Source organism: Chlorocebus sabaeus, chromosome 21 (genome assembly GCF_047675955.1).
Source record: "Chlorocebus sabaeus isolate Y175 chromosome 21, mChlSab1.0.hap1, whole genome shotgun sequence".
Taxonomy (NCBI): domain Eukaryota; kingdom Metazoa; phylum Chordata; class Mammalia; order Primates; family Cercopithecidae; genus Chlorocebus; species Chlorocebus sabaeus.
The window spans coordinates 31,480,995-31,501,762 of NC_132924.1; the positions used below are offsets into that span (position 1 = coordinate 31,480,995).

The following is a 20,768-nucleotide window of genomic DNA, read 5'->3' on the forward strand; positions in this document are numbered from 1 at the left end:
TGTAGTCCCAGCTACTTAGGAGGCTGAAGTAGGAGGATCACTTGTGCCCAGGAGTTTGAGGCTGCAGTGTGCCATGACAGTGCCTATAAATAGCTACTGAGCTCCAGCCCGGGCAACAAAGCAATATCCTGACTCTAAAAACAAATGTAATTTTTAAAAACTTTTTAAAGGTTTCAGTCAGCAACCTTAAGAATGCCTATAACTACTTATTGCAAGAAATTTATTAATTTTTAGACTGAAATACTGTCAAATATTTAAAATTCAAAATATTTGGTTGTTACAGTATCCCCAAGCAGAAAGTTACATATTAGTTCTTAAGACACCAAACAAGTGATCTAGCAGAAAAGTTTAATGACTTAGGCCTAGTTAAATCAGGAAATTAAAAACTGTCAAATATCCAAACCTGACCAAAAACAAGCAATGGGGAAAGGATTCCCTATTTAATAAATGGTGCTGGGATAACTGGCTAGCCATATGTAGAAGACTGAAAATGGACACCCCCCACCCCCCACGCCAACTTCCTTAAACCACATACAAAAATTAAGTCAAGATGAATTAAAGACTTAAATGTAAAATCCAAAACTATAAAAACCCTGGAAGACAACTTATGCAATACCATTATAGACATAAGAACAGGCAAAGATCTCATGACAAAGGCATCAAAAGCAACTGCAACAAAACCAAAAATTGACAAATGGCATCTAATTAGACTAAAGAGCTTCTGCACAGCAAAGGAAACTATCAACAAAGTGAACAGACGACCTACAGATTGGGAGAAAATTTTTGCAAACTAAGCATCTGACAAAGGTTTAATATCCAGCATATATAAGGAACTTAAACAAATTTACAAGAAAAAAGCAAATAACCCCATGAAAAAGTGTGCAAAGGAGATGAACACTTTTCAAAAGAAGACATAAATGTGGCCAAGAATCACATGAAAAAAAGCTCAACATCACTGATCATTAGAGAAATGCAAATCAAAACCACAAGGAGATACCATTTCAAGCATCAGAATGCCTACTGTTAAAAAGTCAAAAAAAAATACATGTTGGAGAGGCTGCGGAGAAAAAGGAACACTTAACACACTGTTGGTGGGAGTGTAAATTAGTTCAACCACTGTGGAAGACAGTGTGGCAATTCCTCAAAGACCTAAAAACAGAAATACCATTTGACCCATCAATCCCACTACTGGGTATATACCCAAAGGAATATAAATCGTTGTGTCATCAGACACACGCATGCATATGTTCACTGTAGCACTGTCCACAGGAGCAAAGACATGGAATCAACCTAAATGGCCATCAAATGATAGACCGCATAAAGAAAATGTGGGTCCATATACACCATGTGAATACTACACAGCCATAAAAAAGAAGAAGATCATGTCCTTTGTGGAAACATGGATGGAGCTGGAGGCCATTATCCCCAGCAAACTCACGCACAAACAGAAAAGCAAATTCCACGTGTTCTCACTTATAAGTGGAAGTTAAATGATGAGAGCACATGGACACATAGAGGGGAACAATACACACTGGGGCCTACCAGAAGGTGGAGAGTAGGAGGGAGAGGATCAGAAAAAAATAACTAATGAGTACTAGGCTTAATACCTGAGTGACAAAATACCTGTAGAACAAACCCCCGTGACACAAGTTTACCTATATAACAAACCTGCACATGTACCCCTGAACTTAAAAGTTAAAAAGATTGTTAAATATCACAATACCCAAGAAGACTGTATTCTAGGTATATTACACAAAAAGGAAATGTACAGAATACTAAGACTGTTTGTAAATATATCATTATATGGTCAAACATATTTGTGATTTTCAAATTGAAAGTCAGAGGCTTAAGATTTATGTATATTTAAAGGCACTGGTATTAACATAAACAATTATAGAGTATAAGAAGATAGTGGAGCAAGTATGAAAAACAAACCCAAATACTTTGTCTCAAATTTTGAATGAGAACACTTTCTATTTCTTAAATAACTAAACTTGAAGTAGATAATGCAAAGTAGCCAATTCAATTTCATAATGCAAAAAGGTTAGGATATAATCAACAGATACATTTACTATGCCAAGTAATCGCTAAAAACCACTTTCACATTTCATCAGCAAATGAATGGGAAAAAGTGCCCTACTGTCAACCCTATAATAGGGTGGCTGAAGCACCACCATACTAGAAAAAGTGAAGGAGAGGGAAGAATTGAGAGACTGATTCCTAAATCAACTTACAAAACACTATCCAAAGTAATATGCTCATTTCAATGTTAAATTCTATCCCTCCCAACATTTTGGTTACCTGAGGAGAAATCTCAGATAAGTGTTCCCATATTTACTAAATTTTTCATAGACTACTTTTATTTAACCAATTAATTCTTAGCTCAAAGAAATCAGTGACTATTACTATTAGTAGGCTGTAAGCTCCATTTCTTTTCATTCACTGCTATATCTGTAATTCCTAACATAGTACCTCGCAAATAATCAATGCTTAAAATATTTGTTGAATTTAGCCAATCTTTCAATTGGCTATAATGTTTATTGGTACCCTTTCTACACATTTCAGGCCAAAATTTACATTTTAAAAAAATGAAATTTCTCTTAAGCTTTTGAAGTCTGTTTCTTCATAAAATTTTGAAAAAAACTTTCATTTTTCCTTTATCTTATTCTATTCATTAGTTAGGACAGAACTCCTTGATTTTTTTTCCTCGAAGTCTATTCCAAAGTATGCCAAGGCTACATTTAAAATATTCCCTAGGTTTTGGAATATCTAGAGATTTTGGTCAGGAAAGAACGGAGCAGTCTGAAACACTAGACCTAACAAAAACACCAGTTAGCTGCAGAGCTCACAGATTGAATTTGTCTACGGGAGGAAAGACAGAGACACATATGCACAGCATAGGTAGAGTTTTGGGTTTCTCTTACTGACTTTTTCTCCCATTAGGCATCTATTTACTATTGAATAAACTTCTATCCTCCCTACTCCTAAATATGTTCCCTTCGTTTACTCTTTACTCTTAAAGAGAAAAAAGTTGCAATTTCAACCATGCTTACTTACTTTTTTTTGAAAATGGCCATTATGAACATTACATTTTACTTAGGCTTAACCCAAAAGATTTTATTTCAATGCAGCAGTTCTCAAGGTGTGGTCCAAAGAATCTTGTAGAGTAGGAGAAGTGGAAGAGCCTTTGAAATCCTTTTAGGTCAACAAAGTAAAAACGATTTTCATGGTAACACTAAGACAGCATCTGGCGTTTTTTTTTTTTTTTTGAGACAGAGTCTCACTCTGTCTCCAAGGCTGGAGTGCAGTGGCGCAATCTTGGCTCACTACAACCTCCACCTCCTGGGTTCAAGTGATTCTCCTGCCTTAGCCTCCAGAGTAGCTGGGATTTCAGGCATGCACCACCACACCCAGCTAATTTTTGTTTTTGTTTTTGTTTTTTAAGTAGAAATGGGGTTTCACCATGTTGGTGGCCAGGCTGGTCTGAACTCTGGACCTCAGGAGATCTGCCTGCCTCTGCCTCCCAAAGTGCTGGAATTACAGGTGTGAGCCACCGTGCCTGGCCGTATCTGCCTTTTTCATTCCCATTCTTTCCAGCATAGCAGTAGAGTTTTCCAGAGGACACAAGATGTGCCATATCACAATAAACTGAATGAAAAAGCAGATATGAGAATTCCTTGTCATCAAGCCAGATATTAAAGAGTTTGTTAAAAATACAGAAAATGACACTCTTGTCACTATTTTGTCTTAGAAAATTTACTTTTCATTTAAATGCTGTCAACATAATTATATTTACGTTTAACAAAATAAATTTAAAATTCTAAATTGTTTTAATTTCTAATATGACAAATATTGATATAACCCACGTAAAGAAAAACTCTTTGAAGTCCTCAATAATTTTTTGAAGTGTAAAGAAGTCTTCAGATCACAGAATTTGAGAACCACTGCATTAATGTACTAGTAAAAACAGAGAAAACAAGGTCGTTTCCTCCTTTTAAATTAAACTTGAAACATGAAATTCATAAAATGCAAGGTAATTCTAACTAAAAATATTATTTTAAAGCATTGGACTTACCATTATAGGTTATTCTTGGCTTTGTTAAACACATTACAAGATGCAAATCCATTTCATCTGAGGGTACAAATTTTGAGCATACAGGGCACTTAAATCCTAAAAAACAAAAGAAACTCAAGTTACTTAACTATTCTGAATATCCAAGTATGGCTTTTAAAAAGCATGGAAGATCAAAAAGCATTTGAAACTTCAATATTACACTTACTGCATTACACTGTTTATGTGCAACTCAAATGGGGAAAATTTTGTGATTATAGTATCTGACTTTTCTATCAGTTTATGAAGATGATCTCCTAATCAAATAAAACAAGTTCAAATGAGAGGGATGCAGTCCACTACAAACTCCTGTATCTCTCTCTAATGTACTGGCCCAGTTTTTCTCATTGTTAATTTTTTTTTTTTTTTTTTTTTTTTTTGAGAGGGAGTCTCGCTCGGTTGCCCAGGCTGGAGTGCAGTGGCGCGATCTCAGCTCACTGCAACCTCTGCCTCCCAGGCTCACGCCATTCTCCTGCCTCAGCCTCCTGAGCAGCTGGGACTACAGGCGCCCGCCACCATGCCTGGCTAGTTTTTTTTGTATTTTTAGTAGAGACGGGGTTTCACCGTGTTTGCCAGGATGGTCTCGATCTCCTGACCTCATGATCCGTCCGCCTCAGCCTCCCAAAGTGCTGGGATTACAGGCTTGAGCCACCACACCTGGCCCATTTTTAATTTTTTATATTAACCTGTACTCATGATTTCATGTTATTAAAGCTTTGTAATCTTACTACTCTTGTGGAAATTACCTTTACCAAGTTGGTAGAATATACTGTGAGTCACAAGTTTTATAGTTAAATAGTACCTTAGACACTATTCTACCTCAATAACTTTAAAAATTTATCTGATGCAGAATGTGAAGCCTTTCAGAACAGCAAAAACAGGTCTAGAATCTAAGACTCCTGCCTTCTACTTTAATGGTCTTTCTGCCATACCATGGCACTAATGTCATAATGAAAACAGAAACTAGCGTCAGATCGGGGTGCAGGTTTTTGCAGTCAATTTTTGACACTTAAAAATTAGCTAGTTTCCTACATTATTCATCTGCACTACCAAGTATTTGCCTGAAGCACTCCATTCAAAATAAATTAGCATAATAAAAAAGGGACTATTTGATGTATTTAGCTCTGTTCTGCCCCCTCACTTACCAAGGTAAATGTCCCATCCCTGCCTTCTTCCTGCTAAGACAGTCCTCAGATATACCATGTTCCCCTGCTGTCCTACTGCTCCCTCCCCTGACACCCTTGAGGTGTCTGGAAACCTGAACCCAGAGAGCCAATTTATAGTTTGACTAGGCACAAATCAGAAGTGGAACAAAAAGATGGCATAGGCCATTTTTTTTTTCTTGGAAATATGATTAAAAAACAGTGAGAAACTATATTGGCCAGCAGTGAAGAGCTTAAGCAGAAAGGTCAAAAGTAAGTAAAAGAGAGACAGGGGTGTCCATGATGGCTCAGGTGTAAGCTGAACTTACAAGAGAACAGAAACTATAGGCAAGCACAGGAAAGAAGGCCACATGAAGACGATGGAGCTAGAGTGTAGACAGGAGCGGAAGCACTGAGAGAGACAACTAAGACAGGTGGTGAAAGAGATGTTTTGGCAGCTCTCTAGTTCCAGCACATGTGTTCTCACAGGAACTGTCCTCCCTTCACTCTGATGTGAAACTCACTGCAACCAAATAAGTGAGGCTAGAATTACACCTCATGCCAAACTTTATAAGGATTGGGAAAAAGATTTTAGCACAGCTAATCCTCCAGGTATTCAATTTCCTAAATGAAATATATGATTTTGGACAATGTTTCTCAAACTGTATTATATGCATTTTAAAAGAAAGGAATAAAGGTATGTTTACTTCAACTTCTTGAAAACCACCAAAAAGAGAAAGAAAAAAAACAGGAAAGAGGATTCGATTAAAACAAGTTTGTCCAACGCATGGCCGAATGTGGCCCAACACAAATTTGTAAACTTTCTTAAAACATTATGAGATTTTTTTGCGAATTTTTTTTTTAACTGATCATCTATTGTTAGTGTATTTTATGTGTGGCCCACGGAAGCCAAACGATTAGACACCCCTGAAAATGAAACTATAAAAAATGTGGCCCAAGGAAGCCAAAAGATTAGACACTCCTAAAAATGAAACTACAAAAAAACTATAATGGCCAAACACAGGCTACAACGAATACAGTGAAACTGATCAACTATGGGGAGAAAACAAAGAAATCCTAAAACTGCAACCAGATTTTAGGTATCAACTAACGAATTCCTGCCTTGAAACTTGAAAAATTTGCTTCCCTGAAGTTAAACTTAGCATAAAAGAGGGCAAGAGGCAACTGATTTGAATCATCAGAATCATCTGGGTACTGGCAAACTTAAACAAAAGTGCAATATTGTGAACCTAAAAAGCCTCACTTGAGAGCCATCCAACTGCCTACAAAGTAGAGCCTAAGGAGAAAAATAGTACGTACAAAGAACCACCTGGGATTTCTAGTTAAATACAGTGAACTAACCATGTTTCTCTCTTCTCCTCTCCATAAACCTACTAAAATGAATATAAATAAACTTTAATAAAAATGAGTTGAAGAACTTGAAAGAAGTCGGCAGCAAATGAGGAAAAAAAAAAATAGATGAAAGCATCAATGGCACTGAGCAAACACAGATCCTGAGTGTCTGCACAAGTAAGCCAATTCTCATTAAATAATTCCCACAGGACTCAGGCATCTGGAGCTCCATGACTTCCCAAGACAGTAGTGATACATGAGGCCAAAATCTAGACTGACTGAAAGACTGAATAAAAAAACAGATCCCCAAGTCCCCAGTCCATTACAGCCAAGTAAATACCACACCCCTACTAGAGCATGAGAATGGAGATTTACTGTGGGGAAAACAACAACAACAACAAAAAAGAATATTCAGAATTGAGAATACCAGGCACGGCAATGGGCAAGGAAGAAAACAGAAGAATAAAGAACTACAAACTGAAAAAGGTCCCATTCCATAGCCTCCATCTCTACTGAGAAATTGGTAGATTTTTCTCTTAAATCAAAAGGTCCCACAGAATGATACATCAAAATCCTTGCCTATTAATAAGCCCTATCTTTGCACATAAAGCTTCCAATCAGTTTTTTAGGGCATCTCTAAGGCATTATGCAACAAAAGAAAGAAATGTGTCATGGTTAAACACATCAGAAGCAAATTCAAAAGACAAATAATAAATCTAACATATTTGCAATGTATATCAAAAACAAAAGGACAATATCCTCAATATACAAATGCTCCTTGACGTAGGATGGTAAATTGAAAATATCTTAAGTTGAAAATGCATACACCTAAACTACCAAACATTATAGCTTAGGCTAGCCTACCTTAAATGTGCTCAGAACACTTTCAATACAGTATTCAATAAATTACGTGAGATATTTGGCTCAGCACCACCGAGTTCCGTTATGTATTTTGCTAGCCCTGAAAAAGATTGAAATTCACGGTATAGTTTCTACAGAATGCGTATCACCTCCACACCATTATAAAGTCAAAAATCCTAAGTTAAACATCTATGTAAAGCACTCTTAAAACTGTATAGATATACATAGTATGCATGTGTGTACAAGTATGTTATTTACATATTTAACCACAGTCTGTCCATTTCTAAATTCTTTGATTCATCCTTGATTCATCTCTCTCTATAGTTATCTTTCTATATATCTGAGATGATTTATTTATACATTTATGTATCTATAAATTATCATATATAGAGAGAAATTTCTCTATGTATATATAGAAAGATCTTATAGAGATCTACATATATAACACACATAGATAATTATTTGGGACACACGGCAGAGGGGTCTTCAGAATTCTTAGAAGGAAAAAAATGGGACTCAAGAAATGTATTATCTTTAAATATTCAGACTCAGGACTCAACCAACAGATGAATCAAAACAAAGAATTCCGGAATGGATAATCCATGGTTAAATAAATATATAAACTCACGGACACACAAGTAGTACATACACACATGATTCTATTTAATAATAGAAATACGTGTAAATAACTATAGGAATTATCTCTACAAAACAGTAGTAAATATTACAAATGTAAACTGTGAAAATGATCAAACCAACAAAAACTGGGATGGGAACAGCAGGATCATCTTGGATTGTATAAAAGGTCAAGAGACTGTGATGAAGAGAGTCAACAGCAGAGATGAACCAGATCATTCTGCTCTTTTTAAACAGAGAAGAAAACATATAGAGACAATGAATCACCAGCGTCATTAATCCTTCTCTTCTACCCTAAAGAACTTCTAGATGGTTACCAATATCCTGCGCTAAGGTATCATCTTGCTCCAGGAATCTTTCTCTAAGTGCTCCACCCCAAGGTCTACTCGATCATTCCCTCCCTTTGTATCTCTTCCATACCTGGACAATACTTCCGATACTTCAATGCAACACATGGCCTTGTGTTTATTTACATGTCAATCTCCTTATTGTCCTTAATAGTCTGGTGAAAATACAGAAATTTGAGGCCCAACAGACCTGGTAAAAATCCTGTTTCTATTACATACAGACTAGGTGACCCAAGGAAGGCACTTCAGCCCTCCAGGCCTGACTTCTTCCCTGTAAACACGGATACTACTACTTACACATCAGAAATTTGGTGAGAATTAAAGATTATAACATATATATAATGCCTGCAACATAGTAGGTACTCAGTAAACAGTGGCTATCATTTATTGAAATTTTCCCCTCCTCACTTTTCAGACAACTCTTATGCTTTGTAAATTCTTAAAACAGTACAGTTCTTGACCAGGAGTTTGAGGCTGCAGTGAACTATGATCCCACCACTGCACTACAGCCCGCACAACAGGGTAAGACTCTGTCTCTAAAAATAAAAAGTACAGTTCTAAAACAACATTCTTTTTTTTTTTTTTTTTTCCTGAGACGGAGTTTCACTCTTTCACCAGGTTGGAGTAAAGTAGCGCAATCTTGGCTCACTGCAACCTCCACCCCCTGGGTTCAAGTGATTCTCTTGCCTCAGCCTCCTGAGAAGCTTGGATTACAGGTGCGCACCACCACACCCAGCTAATTTTTGTATTTTTAGTAGAGATGGAGTTTTGCCACACTGGCCAGGTTCGTCTTGAACTTCTGACCTCAGGTGATCTGCCCGCCTCAGTCTCCCAAAGTGCTGGGATTACAGGCGTGAGCCAACACATTTAGCCTCTGTGACATTCTTTAATAATAAAATCCAGACTCCTAAGAAAAACTTTCTGTAACTACTCAATGACACATACTGCTGCATCAAAGTTACTTTACCAAATGCTTTTCCATTGTTGATGACTAAGGCAAAAAGATTTTTCTTTGTATCTCCAGTGGCCCAACCCTACTTTTAACTCAGTATTTGTACACTGTTTCCTCCTAGAAATCAACCACAAACAAAAAGGGGCTGATCCTAAACCTGAGACTGGTGAATATACCAATTGGCAGGAAAAATACAGGTGAGATTTTTGGTTTTTTTGGTGGTAGAAAAATTACTCCAACCATCAAGTCAGATCTGTTAGGCATGACAGAAGATGAAGGCCCTATTATGAGATTTACATATCAAATCATTATTCTAAAACTGCAAACAAGGCATCTAAATGCAACTTGATTAGTTATGAGAGTTCCCAATAATCATAAACAAAATAAAGACACCAGTAAAAATCACACAGAAGAACCTATCCTCTCAATCACTATATCCAAAAAGAAAGAAAGGTAACCAGGGACTACACTAGAGACAGAAGAGATACCAGATGTTTGGACGACTCTATAATACCTTTTTAATAATACAAATATTCTGCCCCTCCCCTAGATGTCATCAACCTCCCTCCTATGTCATCGACCTCATTGGCTATAAATGTTCTCTACCCAAAGCCAGCACTCCTAGTTTCTCCAAAATCAAAACCATTCCTTCATACTGTCCCTAAAACAAAGCTCCACTCTCCATCTGATCTCAATTAGGTAATTTGACTAATTTAAATAATTTCTAGAAGGAAATAATCAATAGGCTTAACACTTTCCTAGGTAGAAATGCAATGAATATGACAAACAATGGAATGAATCAGTGACAGAGGAATGTGTTCAGGAGATTTTTACAGCAAGCAACCTCCATCTGCTACACCAGGCCATACAAAGCTCTTCAGGTAATACAAAACAGAAGCTGTCATTCCCTGTCTTTGATAATGGAACTAAAGAATATTAAGTATAAGGAACCTACATTCTCTCTCAGTTTAAACTGCTCACTTAAAGAGAATATAGATTTAAGTGGAAAGACATCAAAAGTGCCAGAACTCAGCTCTTCTAAATCCTAAGCTTTGAGCTTTCTGCCACAGCATCCTGGCTGTTGGCCCTCTTTTGCATTACTGAATGAATGCAAGCACTCCCATGCCACCACTCCCCGTACAAGGCTTTCCCACTATTTCCCACTACGAGTCTAACACAAATTTGGTGTTGCCATTTAATTCTTTTCCCCCAATAGAACATACCCATCACATCTCCATGCCTTTGCTCTTGATTAAGCCAATATTTTCATCCTACTTTACTAAAAATTTACTCCCATTCCTTCAAGCCCAGATCAAGTCTCACCATCTCAATGAAATCTTTCCAGAGAACTCAAGAGCAAAACGTCCTTCATTGTCCTACTGAATTCCTTTTACTGATAATACTCATTTGACGCATCACGTATAGTACTTCTGTGTAGATCTTACCTCCCAAATTTGATACCTATATGGCAGAAATTGCATATTATTCTGTATATTACATTTGATCACTCTGTCCAAGCACCCAGCTAGACCTACAGTCAACACTTAATAAATATCCAAATAAATACACAAATGAACTATACAGTTGGCCTCAGTTCTAGAGGCAAGAATGGCACAATTAAAGGCAGATTAGGAAATTCTAATTACTGGTGATCATAACCACAATTATAAGCACTGCCTGCAGGAATGCACTGCATTTTTTTTTTCCAAATTCAGTTTAAAGGTAAAATTGTTTTAAACATGTCAGTAAAAAAAAAAAAAAAAAGGCAAATAAATCAACTTTCATAAGCAAAGAACTTTTCAGTATATAAAACATAAGCACAGGAAAAGGCCTGGAGTCTAAACTGAAAAGATGAACTTATCTCATTTACTGGTAGGATTTGTTCTGAGTCTGGCAAATAAAGAATTATCTGTTATGAAAAATTTCCCAGAAAATGCAAATCAAGTAACTTCTATAACCACAGGCAGGATCAGTTGCAGATGGCCTAACTTCTCTCTAAATTATCACAGTTTTCTAATAGGTAAACTTTCTGCTACAAAGGAAAAGTTGCTCAAGAGGCCTAAGAGGAAACACCTAAGTAAAAATCTATACACTTAGAAATGACAGCGACTGAATAAGAGACAAAAATATCTGAAATAAAATTAAAATAGCAGGAAGCAAATGTTCCAATAACACAATATAGCAGAATGCATTCTGAAACAAGGTAGCAGGAAATGTTTTAACCTTGTTCAACAAGTACTTTACCAGGCTAAATACCTAAATGTCTAATTCTCTAATAAATCCTCCAATGCAATCCTTGATGAACCTATAAAACATCAGTATACAACAATTTGTATAACAGACATTCTTGAATAGCTTAGTTCACATCAGGACCATATATTCAGTCCACTAGGGAAAACCATTACTTCCTACTATCTACCTGTTTATGACAAATCTTTTTTTTTTTTTTTTTTTTTTGAGACGGAGTTTTGCTCTTGTTGCCCAGGCTGGAGTGCAGCAGTGCAATCTTGACTCACTGCAACCTGCCTCCCGGGTTCAAGCAATTCTTCTGCCTCCGCCTCCCAAGTGGCTGGGATTACAGGCACGTGCCGCCATGCCCAGCTAATTTTGTAATTTTAGTAGAGATAGGGTTTCTCCATGTTGGTCAGGCTGGTCTCCAACTCCCGACCTCAGGTGATGTGCCCGCCTCGGCCTCCCAAAGTGCTGAGATTACAGGTGTAAGCCACAGCGCCTAGCCTGACAATTCTTTTACTTTATTTTTTTCATATTTTCTCTTTTTAAAACTACTACTTCTGATGAGAATGGAAAGAGAACATGAATGAAGCAATTTTAAGTGAAAATTATGATCTGATTTATTTTTTGTAGCCCCAAAGTCATTAGTGTGCCTCTTATGACACACACTATCACTCAAATATTTGAATGAATGAAAAGCTATTCAAAGCAGTTTTTTATGTTAGATATCAGTGTGCTGTAATGATTCATTAAATGTCTTACGAGGTTTCTTTAAGTATGCCCTGTAGGTGTCTTTACTGCCATCTCCCCACCTATCCCGGCCCACCTTTTCCTTTGGTTAGGGACAAAAAACAAACTTACTTATGGGATCAGACATTTTTAATTTTTACACTATGTACCTAACAAATGCCCTCCGTGTTGTCCAAAAAGAGTTACACACTTCTCCATGTTCACTGTAATTACTCCCATGCCAGGTAGACTCAACTTTGTGAGAATGCAAATGCACTCTAAGGGAACATCCACTCTAATCTCCTTTTACAAATAAGAAAACTCCGTGAGGTAAAAATTCTTGCCAAAACTCATAAAACTAGTCAGGACTAGGGCCAGAACTAGTACTCTTTTCACTACACTCTGCAGTCCACTCATCTCTCTATCAGACCTCTCTCACAGCATTTACAATTAAACGACTTACAGTATCTTGTACATAAAAATGTTACAACCATGCAACAATCATAAGGGGTCTATTTTGAGATTTCCAAGGGATTATTTCTTGTTAATAGTGGCAAAAGCCAAACAAACACACACCAAAACAAAACACCAACAGAATGAATGGCTAAGATAAGAACAGACACTTATGTACCATGAGCAAATCAAAATCCATACTGGGACCAAGTCTTGGATACCTTAACAAATACACTTCCCATAGGCTGGGCGCGGTGGCTCACACCTGTAATCCCAGCACTTTGGGAGGCCGAGGTGGGCAGATTACGATGTCAGGAGATCGAGACCAGCCTAGCTAACATGGTGAAACCCCATCTCTACTAAAAATACAAAAATTAGCCAGGCATGGTAGTGGGCGCCTGTAGTCCCAGCTACTCAGGAGGCTGAGGCAGGAGAATGGCGTGAACCCAGGAGGCAGAGCTTGCAGTGAGCCGAGTTTGTGCCACTGCACTCCAGCCTGCGTGACAGAACGAGACTCCGTCTCCAAAACACACACACACACACACACACACACACACACACACACACACTCTTCCCATATTTGGAAATCTATGGAGAAACTCAGAGTGATAAAGTATTTGAGATTCAACAATTCCCCCACAACAAGTGAAAACATCTGACAGCTATTGTTGAAGTCATAAAATGCAAGAAAAGCAGGCACATATTTTTATCTGTTTGGCATATTCAGTCTTAAAATAACACTGCAGATGCCCCCCCTTTTTGCTTTTATTACTGATACCCTTTTATTACCTTCTAGCCTATCAAACAACTTTCTGTCCATCTTCTGTCTCCTCCACCTCACTCCCAAATATATCCCATTAGCTTTATTCTTCATGCTTTACTGTCTAGATCATTTCAAATATATATAACCTACAAATCTGATATATTAAAATAACTATAAAATATCTTAACAGTGAGCCACCACTGACAGGGTATTTTCCTGTCACTGTGATGCTATGCTGTATAATGTTATGTAATGTAATGTTACGTGTACCCCATAAAATGTATAGAAAATAATTCGGACACAGAAAATTACAGCTTTATTAGAAAATAAAGGTCATCTCGAGCAACATGGATATTTCCTTGGGAAAACAACCAAATAATATAATAAAAATTTCTCTTTTAAATTTGTTTGAATGAATTAGGAAATTAATCCATTTTACCGAATGATATCAAATAGAGTACAATGTGATTGCTCTTATCAAATAGCTGATGAAGGGGAAGAACTAAACCACTATTCACAATGGTAGAAAAGTCAACTTAAACTATGGTAGTACAGGACAGGTCAGCTCTCATGGAAAACCAAATAAAATCCATGTAGCAATACAAACAAGGCATCCTTAATTTACTATATGAGTATGCCAATAACACAACAAGGACCTAGGGATCAGAGGTTTAACTAATACAAATAGACCTTGTAAAATCAAATATACTGAACATATTCTGCCACCAGGGAACCTCGAATGGCCACACATCACCACTGGGGGAGGAAGGTAGTGAATGAGGGTAACATAATGATCAAAAGACAGACACAGGGAGGTTAAGTAGTTTTTTATTCTTCACTGATATGAAAGAAGCTCACTACAGAATAGGCGGATGCCTCAGTGCCAAGGATGCTTAGTCCACATTCTTGGGGGCAATTTTAGAAATATGACTAAGTAAGAAAGGCACTTTTGGAACTGAGCATGAGCTTTAACAGTAGTTAGAGTCTATTTGTTTGTTTTCATAAATATGCCAACAGCCTCTGCTCTGGGAATTTTCTCTCAGTAGAAAGGCAGGGAGGGAGGAAGGATGGAGTAATGGCATTTGCTCCGGGAATTCACAAACTAGAGGGAGAAATGCATGTCTGAGCCACAGCTTCTCACCCAACACTAACTTCTCACATGTATAATGTCCACTAGCCTATGAGGCCATATGTAACAAGAGCAATATGTTAGTTTTACCCGGGTCTTAGATCATATTGTAGAAGTCAAATGAAGAGAAAAAAGATTTAAACAACTATGGGTTTCAGAATAATTACAACAATGAACTCTAACTTCTGTGGCTACTGTTTACACTCATTGGCTTAAAGCAAAACAGTAGGAAAAATCTGTACCAGCCACAGCTAAAATTCTCAATTAAGCTCGATGTCCCAGAATAATGTTTCTAAACAAATACATTTTCAATTCCCTTCAGTTGCAGAAATAAGACCAAAGAATGATAGTGAACTCCAGAACCAAAGTATCCACTTGGGTACAGCTCACATGGCTTATACTTATCAACTGTTTCGTTTTAGGTTCTGTCTGTAAGGTATACATATAATCCCCAAAATATTGTAAGATATACAAATTATTCCTCTCTTACATTTGTTGTCTTATCATGTTTTAGCTATTCCAAAAGCTATTTACTAAATTTCAGTTTAATTTTACTGAAACTCTTACCTCTTTAAAATATAAACAAAAGTGAAATTACTGCTTTTAATGTATAGCAACCAGATAACAAATTCATTAGACTTAAAATTAATCCAAGAGCTACAGGCACAGTTACAGTCTTAATGAAACTACCACTTAAACGTCTTTAGGATTTTCAAATAAAAATATAAAATGTTTTAAATAATTATACTGAACTAAAAAACATAAGGAAAAATTTTAAAACATACCTTCCTCATGTTTCACATCACAGTATCTGTTTACTTCATAGAACTATGTCAACACAGAGTGACATAAGTATTTATTGGGTGAATGAACAAATATATCCTTCCTCTAATATATGCTGCTTCTTGCCCAGATATGAAGATGAAGTGGTTTTTTTTCTGTCTTCACAATTTTCTCCTTGGTACTCAATCGAAACAAAGACAGCTCTGAACAGCTAAAAGACATTTTTAAAGCATGGCTCACTATGTTTATCTGTCTCACTTTCCACACACACATACATATGCACATGAACTCAAAAACACAACAGGAAGATTTTACTATGCTGTCAACTATCAGGATGTAACCAGTATCAAAGGCAACAAATTATCTATTTGAAAATCCTCAGAGGCCTGGCATAGTAGCTCCCATCTGTAATCCCAACACTTTGAAAGGTCAACGAGGGAGGACTGCTTGAGTACAGGAATTCCAGACCACCCAGAGCAACGTAATGAGACCCTGACTCTACGAAAAAAAGTTTTTAAATTAGCCAGGCATGGTGGTGTGTGCCTGTAGTCCCAGCTACTCAAGAGGCTAAGGTGGGAGGATCGCTTGAGCAAATATAAAATGTACCTAACAAAACTTGATAGAATTATTTTAAATGCCCTTTTAGCAACTGGGGCCTTAAAATCTTAAATACACTTGGCTAAAAGTATTTTTTGTTATTGTCAATAATCTAATTTTTTTTACAGCCACCATGGTAAATCAATAGGTAACAAGGAAGGCTAAATATACATTAACAGATTACTATCACAATTAATATCTAAAGTATAGCAGTTGGGCACCTGACTGTAATCAGTATCGTTTACGTAGATAAAATTCTGCCGACTACTGTTTGCACTCAAATAATTGGACTCAGTGCTACCAGTATTTTCTAAAACAACGCATGCATAATATAATCCTTAAGAGTTATGTCAAAAATTAATTCAGAACTGAAGGGCTGGTTCTACAAGGATTTTCAAGCTTAGCAGGTAGCATGCCAGTTCCTAAGTATTTAAGCCAAGTTTCCTACAACTACACTAGAACCCAGCTCAACTTTCTTAACACATCTGTAGTTAGTCTGACAAAAGTTACTTTCTTTCCCATTGGGGCTCCCCTATGGAAACCACTTTTCATTGGTATGTGTTCATTACCTTCTTAAATATACTGCTCTTCATGAAATTCACTCTGCATTATATACTTCCTTAGCTATATTGGGTTTGCTGGTAGTTCCGTTTCTACATCCCCCAAATTCACAAATGGAAGAATTAAATATAGCATTATAGACTTAAGCATTTATGACTCTTCAGGAATGAAAGGAATAAACATCCTATAGCCTATTTACTATCTATCTTAAAAGTTTCTCATAAAGAATTATACTTGGGGTAAAATTCTGGGGTTGGTAAAGTGTGGGTCCCTTGTGCCGAACCCCTACTGACTCCAAGGGGAATGGCATCAGGTTCAAGAGGTCAAAGAAAAGACCCAGAGCCAGCAAACAAGATATGGGGTTTTAATGGAGGCTTACATACAGGGAAGAGAGTACAGCGGTAGTAGACGGGACAGAAGAATCACCTTACATACAGTCAAGGGGAGGCAGGTTGGACAGAAGAACCACAACAGCTTGGAAAAGGCATGTAAGTTTATATAGCATTTTCAGTTAGCATCCTCCCACTAACAACCTCCACCTGTCAACCTTCTTTCAACCCCGAACTTGGGAGCTTGATCCCCTGTACAGCTCATGTTCCACAGGACAGGACAGGACAGGACAGGACAGAGGCTCGAATGTTTCTCCTTAGACAAGGAACGAATCTCCTAATTAGCCACTCCCGGATTCCCTAGCTTGGAACTCCCATTCAGTCCTGTATGCCACACAAGGTCATCCTCAAGGTATGCTTAAGATATGGCTATCAGGTGCGTTTACCCTACATAGGTCTGTAGACCAACTGCGGCCTACCGCCAATTTTTGTACAGCCCTTGAGTCAAGAACTTTTTACATTTTTTAATGGCTGAAAAAAAATTTTTTAAAGAAGAAAACGATATGGCATGTGAAAATTAAAGAAAACTCAAATTTCAGTGCCCACTAACCAATTTTTATTGAACACAGCTACACACATTCATTTATATATTGTCTCTATGGCTTACCCAAACTACAAAAAAAGGGAACAGAGACCAAAAGGTCTGCAACGCCTAAAATATTTACTATCTGGCCCTTTACTAGACATTTGCCAACCCCTGGATTAAGTCATTAAGACCTGTTTAAAATATCCAAATATTTGCTTCAAAAGAGGAAAGAAAACCATTTTGAAAAAGTTTGGTTATGACAAAAACTCTTATCTGTAAGCTGTCAGTAAGTCTGATTAAAAAGTTTAGTCTAACCAAAGGGCTAAGAAACAATGAGGATGTTCCAGTCAGGCCAGTGTTACCACTGCTTTCCTGCTGCCACACCTGTTTATTCTCAAGCCATCACCCACCTGGTAGATTTTACCTCCTATATATCTGTCAGATTCAACCAATTCTTTAGACATCTACACCACCCTCACAATGTAGCTACTGTTATTTTTTCCTGGACTACGGCAGTAACTTCTCTATGCATCTGCTCTTGACCTCGCCCTTCCCCAAACTGTTGTCACAGGTTATCTTCAAAACACAAACCAGATCTGATCACTCCCTGGTTTAAAATACACATAAACAAATACCAACTTTTCATTCACATACAAAGCCATGTGTCTTCTGTTTCCTTCCAACTCCAGCCTCATTTATCTTCCATGCCCTAAAACATTTTACAAATTTTTAATAAATTACATAACATTTTAAAATATATTACATACTACATATTATACTTTCCTGATCAGCAAAATTTAGCATTTAACTGAATCACTACAATGCAAAACAACCAAAAATTACTGGGTACCTTTCTGTACTGCTTAATAACAGGATAGTTTCCTGTATTTTCATTCTTATCCAACAATGACCAAACATAGGACACACATTCAAAAAATACTCACTGCTTAATTCACTATAAAACACTGACTTCCAATGCTCTTAATTCTACTGGAAGTTCAGATGGAGATGTGCTGATTCAGGATGGTGAACTCTGCACAATACCACGGCAAATGGCTGGCAGATGTGAAAGTTTGTATGTCTGGGTTTTCAAAGAGTTGCTTCTAGGAGTAAAGAGTCAGGGTATCTTTTAGCTGTCTACTCCAGTCTCTAACTAGGACATCAACACTATACATGCCAAGTTTTATTAAAGAAGTGATAAATTTCTGAGCACTCTAAACACATTCTTATCCTAAATAAGGGTTAAATAATCCCTTTAAGAAATCTAAATGTGACTGATTGTTGAAACAGAAAATATTCAGTATAACTATTTGACTAAATACATTAGAAGAGTTCAGAGAATGTTCAAAGACTATAAATCAAAACCTCCCACTCATGATATCCAAGTAACAGTTTATATACTCTGCTTTGCCATTATTGTAGAATTTTTACATGTTTTAAAATGATGCCTAACTTTTTAAAATAAAAAGGCCCTCGGTAATAAACACATTGCCATCATGCAAAGAAAATGGTGCATATTCTAGATATGCATTTATTTATACATGAGGGAAGGCATCATATTTAGGACCTGTCTTTAAAATAATTCAGAGAAAAGAGATAAATGAAGCAAACATTGCAAAATACAATGAACACTGAATGTGGATGCTGGAGATATGAGGTTTTTAGTTCATTGTACTATTTGCCTCTACTTCTATGATTTATAATAATATTTTTAGAAAGTCTGTAGAATAAATCTAAATCAATTTTTTCAGTAAATCTGAAAAGCCAAAATTCAATTCTAGTTAAAAGTGAACTGAGAAAATGTTCAAATTCTAATTTAAAAAAATAAAATATTGACAATACTGTTACAGAGGATGTAAAGAAATACAAACCCTCAAACACCAGTGTAACTAAAAAGCAATATAACCACAGTGGAAAACACTATTAAGTTGAAGGTATACATAACCTATGACTCAGCAATTCTACTTCTAGGTATATATCCCAGAGCAGTGGTTCTCAAATTTTAATGTGCTTAAGATTCATTCATGTGGAGAGCTTGTTTCAGTTTCCCAGACCCCATCCCCAGAGATTCTGATTAAGGGTGGAGACCACAAATTTGCATTTCTCACAAACTCCCACAGATGACACCACCAATGGTGCTGGTTTAAGGACCATATTTTAAGTAATACTGTCCTAAAGAAATCTGTGCACATATGCACCAGAATACATGTTAACAAAAAATTCACAGCAGCAACATTCATAATAGCAAACTGGAAACAAACACCCAACAATGGAATGGTTTAATAAATTCTGGTGTATTTACAGAATGAAAAATGATAAACTTTAAACTACAGAATGATGAACTACACACAATATAAATTAATCTTACAAACATAAAAGAAGCAAGACCCAAAAAAGAGTATGATTCCATTTTTATCAAGTGGGCAAAATTAAACATATTCTTTACAAATGCATATATAAATGATAAAACAAAGAATAGCAAAGAAATAATTACAAATGTACAGATTATGATTATTCTAAGAGGAAAAAAGAGCTTTATAATCAGGAAAACAAAGGGGAGGATTTTGGAGTGCTGGCACTGTCCTACTGTACATGCATGACACGCGCATTGTATTCATTTTCTAACTCTATTCTTCCATTTTCTGCATTTTTCTTATTTATATTTCACACACAAAAACTTTAAAGACATTTTATTTGATGATAAAATTTTATGAAAGTGGCTTTCCAAAGTCTACCATTTAAGTTTTAACACACCAAATATGGCCTCATTAATCAGTTAAATTATATTTCACAATCTAAGTTTAAAGAGCGCAACATTATGCTCAACGGTAAATAAAAATTTCTTGAATCAAAATACAAAGTGTTGAGGCAACAGTGTAACAGGTATTGCTATGAGAAATCCTAACATATTTATACCTTTAAAAAACACTTGAAAGGCTCAAATATCTTGAAATGTGAAACAAGAAATAACAACACAGAATTTGATAGCAAATTTAGCAGAATTAAGGGTCAATAAAAACAGTATCATTTAATGGACTTGGACTCAGTCTATAATTCTTCCCAAAGATACTAGTTTGGGAAGATTCCAAATGCCATAGGGAACATAAAAGTAGTACAGATGTGAGAAAGACTTCTCTCCTTCCCACTCCAATCCCCACTCCACCCCTAGACAAAAAAACAACAACAAAAAAAGCAGAAAGAAGA

At 36.6% G+C, this 20,768-nt stretch overlaps 1 protein-coding gene across 1 annotated transcript in view; it reads right to left on the minus strand.

Moving 5' to 3' along the window:
* Positions 1–20,768, minus strand: part of ZNRF2 (zinc and ring finger 2) — an 86,815-nt gene that overhangs the window by 38,561 nt on the left and 27,486 nt on the right. The window contains exon 2 of the mRNA XM_007981722.3: positions 4,076–4,171. Within this exon, the coding sequence (XP_007979913.3) occupies positions 4,076–4,171 (96 nt within the window). The remainder of the gene's footprint in view (positions 1–4,075; positions 4,172–20,768) is intronic.